This window comes from Cyprinus carpio, chromosome B14 (genome assembly GCF_018340385.1).
Source record: "Cyprinus carpio isolate SPL01 chromosome B14, ASM1834038v1, whole genome shotgun sequence".
Taxonomy (NCBI): Eukaryota; Metazoa; Chordata; class Actinopteri; order Cypriniformes; family Cyprinidae; genus Cyprinus; species Cyprinus carpio.
The window spans coordinates 10,197,036-10,200,788 of NC_056610.1; the positions used below are offsets into that span (position 1 = coordinate 10,197,036).

A 3,753-nucleotide genomic window follows, 5' to 3' on the forward strand; every position below is an offset into this window, starting at 1 on the left:
TCATTCCTCTTTACCAGCAACCAAGTTTTGTAAAATATCCCTGCAGCCCCTAGCTGCTATTTCACAAAAACATTTGATTTTTTTTTTTAGATAATCGTTTTGAATGTTCGAGAGCCGTTATAAACGCGCTGCCTTCCAGCCAATAGCTATAAAGCTTTTCTAGTGACGCCAGCGCCCGTACGAACCAATCATAACACAGCACATAAGCGAGCCAATGAGAATGCTGGAGAGGGCGTACAGCAACCAATGAGAATGAAGGAAATGTAGGCGATTTGTCCAGACTGAATAAGTAGGAGCACGTCTGATATTACAGCCTCATTGTCGAGGGTTTTGAGTCAGAAGGGGCTTGTTTCAGTTACATTTTGTGTTGTTAAGCAAGCAAAAAATCGACAATGAGGGAGATTGTGCATTTACAGGCTGGACAGTGCGGCAACCAGATCGGTGCCAAGGTAAGAACTGAACAAATATATATATTTTTAATCGTACTATATTAAATACTGATTTGGCTTTTTGGGTTAAAAATAACTAATCCGCGGCGTTTAGAGCAGCGATTATTTGTTTGCTAGTTTATGCGGTTTTTCTTAAATATATGCTCTAAACACCACGCTGACTTCGATGGTGGTTATCATTTTTAAATTTCACCATTAAAAGCTATTCTGGTCTAAATATGGTCCTGGATTAATTTCACATGCAACAAGTTTTTACATAAGGTCTTATTTTTTGAGTTCTCAGTTAAACATTGACGAAAACTGGCTTGATTGTTTTTTTTTTTAAAGACGTATGTTTCACGAAAAATCAGAGCGATTTGAATGAAGTAATGGTGAAACAATGCGTTAGGTTTAGGGTGTTGGCCGCGCCGAACCGGCGTAATATCCGATTCGCCAGCGAATCGGTTCTTTTTGATGATTTGGTAGAGCCGAGTTGCTCGAGTTTTCGCTCTCCCACAGATGTCACCTTACTTTAGGGAGTGGTGACGCAAGCGAATCGCGAACCGTTCAAACGAGTCGATTCGCTTGGAAGAATCACGTGTTGTAATGTGGCCGGTTGTATCTGGTTCAGCGCATTGAAAAGTGCGGGAACGCTAATATGACGCCTATGCCGTTCTGGCCCCATGCAGAGACATGATTGAATGACTATGTACCACTGAGCGATAACCGAAGCTAATATTCGTGACATTAGTGGCGCTGTGTCTTTAAGCTCCTGGGTAATGTAAAATGGCTCCGGTGACTTGGCAAACTCCATTTTACGAGTCTGGAGCACGAGTAACGGGAAGCGCTGGCCATTCAATATTGGATTAACCCTCTTTTTTTTTTTTTTTTTTTTTTTTTTTTTTAATAAATAAACGTAGTTACATTTGAATATTTTTGTCCACGGTCTAAAAACGTTTTCAATCTAAAATTTCTTGTTCCTACTTTTGAATCCATCTCGTTCCAGTTCTGGGAAGTCATTAGTGACGAGCATGGAATTGACCCGACAGGCAGTTACCATGGCGACAGTGACCTTCAGCTGGACAGAATTAATGTTTATTATAATGAAGCCTCAGGTGAGCAGAAATGCAATGCCTTTTTTAAAGTCACTTCACATGACAACTTGCATATGCACATTACAACATTTGTTTTGACCTAAACTTCTGCTCTTTGTTTAGGTGGAAAGTATGTTCCACGCGCTGTGCTGGTGGATTTGGAGCCTGGTACAATGGACTCTGTGAGGTCCGGTCCATTTGGTCAGATCTTCAGACCAGATAACTTTGTTTTCGGTAAGTTTAAATATGCTCCCAAAAGCGAAGTTTGACTGTCAAATGTTTATTGGGGCATATTGGGACACTTGATTTGGAAAGGATTGATTACGCACTGGCTCGGAACAAAATTTGAATGGCAGATTGTGACCTGATATGGATCTAGTTCCCTTTTGCACAGATGTAACTAAACTCCCGATTTTTGTTTTTTGTTGGTAGGCCAGAGTGGTGCTGGAAACAACTGGGCTAAGGGCCACTACACCGAAGGAGCTGAGCTGGTTGACTCCGTTTTGGATGTGGTTCGGAAAGAGGCGGAGAGCTGTGACTGTCTGCAGGGCTTCCAGCTCACTCACTCCTTGGGTGGAGGCACAGGGTCCGGTATGGGCACCCTCCTCATTAGCAAAATCCGTGAGGAGTACCCTGACCGTATCATGAACACCTTCAGCGTGGTGCCCTCTCCTAAAGTCTCCGACACCGTGGTCGAGCCCTACAACGCCACGCTGTCTGTCCATCAGTTGGTGGAAAACACAGACGAAACCTACTGCATTGACAACGAAGCCCTTTACGACATCTGCTTCCGCACTCTCAAACTCACAACACCCACATACGGTGACCTCAACCACCTCGTCTCCGCCACCATGAGCGGAGTCACCACCTGCTTGAGGTTCCCCGGCCAGTTGAACGCCGATCTCCGTAAACTGGCGGTGAACATGGTGCCCTTCCCTCGTCTGCACTTCTTCATGCCCGGCTTCGCTCCTCTGACCAGCAGGGGCAGCCAGCAGTACCGTGCACTGACCGTTCCCGAACTCACCCAGCAGATGTTCGACGCCAAGAACATGATGGCTGCCTGCGACCCCCGTCATGGCCGCTACCTGACCGTTGCCGCCGTCTTCCGTGGCCGCATGTCCATGAAGGAGGTTGACGAGCAGATGCTCAACGTTCAGAACAAGAACAGCAGCTACTTCGTCGAATGGATCCCCAACAACGTCAAGACCGCCGTCTGCGATATTCCACCCCGTGGGCTCAAGATGGCCGCCACCTTCATCGGCAACAGCACTGCCATCCAGGAGCTGTTCAAGAGAATCTCCGAGCAGTTCACTGCCATGTTCAGGCGCAAGGCTTTCCTGCATTGGTACACCGGAGAGGGCATGGACGAGATGGAGTTCACCGAGGCGGAGAGCAACATGAACGACCTGGTGTCCGAGTACCAACAGTACCAGGATGCCACCGCTGAGGAGGAAGGAGAGTTTGAGGAGGAGGGCGAGGAGGAGCTTGCTTAAATTAACCATTCTGCTTCGTTATTCATGTCTTTTCCTTTTTCAAGTCTTTTTGCATCGTGTTTCGTTTGTTTTTTTTTAACCTTACTGCATTTCCTGTCACTTAAAAACCTTCAGTTGTACCTGTTAATGTTAATAAAACAAATCTAAGACCCTGACTGGTTTACTAGTGTTTTTTCTATTCAAAGGAAGATCTAGTCCATATAGATGAAAAATTTATAAATCAAAGCTGAGCCTGAAGTGGTCAGGGCTGCATTTCCCAAAAGCATCGTAAGCATAAGTAAAACTTGCAATGCTTTTGGGAAATGCAGCCCAGCTATGAACCAATTTCCTAAGTGTGGATGTTAAGACGGGTGCCCAATCCTGGTCCTGGAGATCTACCTGCAGAGTTCAGTTCCAACCCTGATCAAACACACCTGTCTGTAATTATCAAGTGCTCCTTCAGATCCTAACGAGTTGGTTCAGATATGTTTGATCAGGGTTGGAGCTGAACTTTGCAAGAAGGTAGAGCTACAGGAACAGGATTGGGCACCCCGATTTAAGATTATGCGACTAGTTTATATATATGTATATTTGAGTAATCCATAACTAATTGGTTATAAACATTCAGAAGTGCGTTTATGATGTGAACTGGATTCATGTTATAGAAAATCCTCTCCATCTGTTAAATGCACAAGTGTTTGATTCTTAAAAAGTTAAGATCTGAATGTAGGCAGATAAGATCATTTAAGTGACACTAGG

At 44.8% G+C, this 3,753-nt stretch overlaps 1 protein-coding gene across 1 annotated transcript; it reads left to right on the plus strand.

Moving 5' to 3' along the window:
* The first annotated feature begins 251 nt into the window (after positions 1-251).
* On the plus strand, positions 252-3,170 carry LOC109062349 (tubulin beta-4B chain-like). The gene is made up of 4 exons (XM_042738009.1): positions 252-449; positions 1,435-1,543; positions 1,646-1,756; positions 1,955-3,170. The coding sequence occupies exons 1-4, from the start codon at positions 393-395 to the stop codon at positions 3,013-3,015; spliced, it is 1,338 nt and encodes a 445-aa protein (XP_042593943.1). The 5' UTR covers positions 252-392; the 3' UTR covers positions 3,016-3,170.
* Positions 3,171-3,753: the final 583 nt, after the last annotated feature.

Excerpts from the sequence above, each read along its gene's own strand:
- LOC109062349 (XM_042738009.1), top strand. The coding sequence starts at position 393 with ATGAGGGAGATTGTGCATTTACAGGCTGGACAGTGCGGCAACCAGATC. Across the intron at positions 450-1,434 it reads GCAACCAGATCGGTGCCAAG|TTCTGGGAAGTCATTAGTGA; the intron begins GTAAGAACTGAA and ends ATCTCGTTCCAG. Across the intron at positions 1,544-1,645 it reads TTATTATAATGAAGCCTCAG|GTGGAAAGTATGTTCCACGC; the intron begins GTGAGCAGAAAT and ends CTCTTTGTTTAG.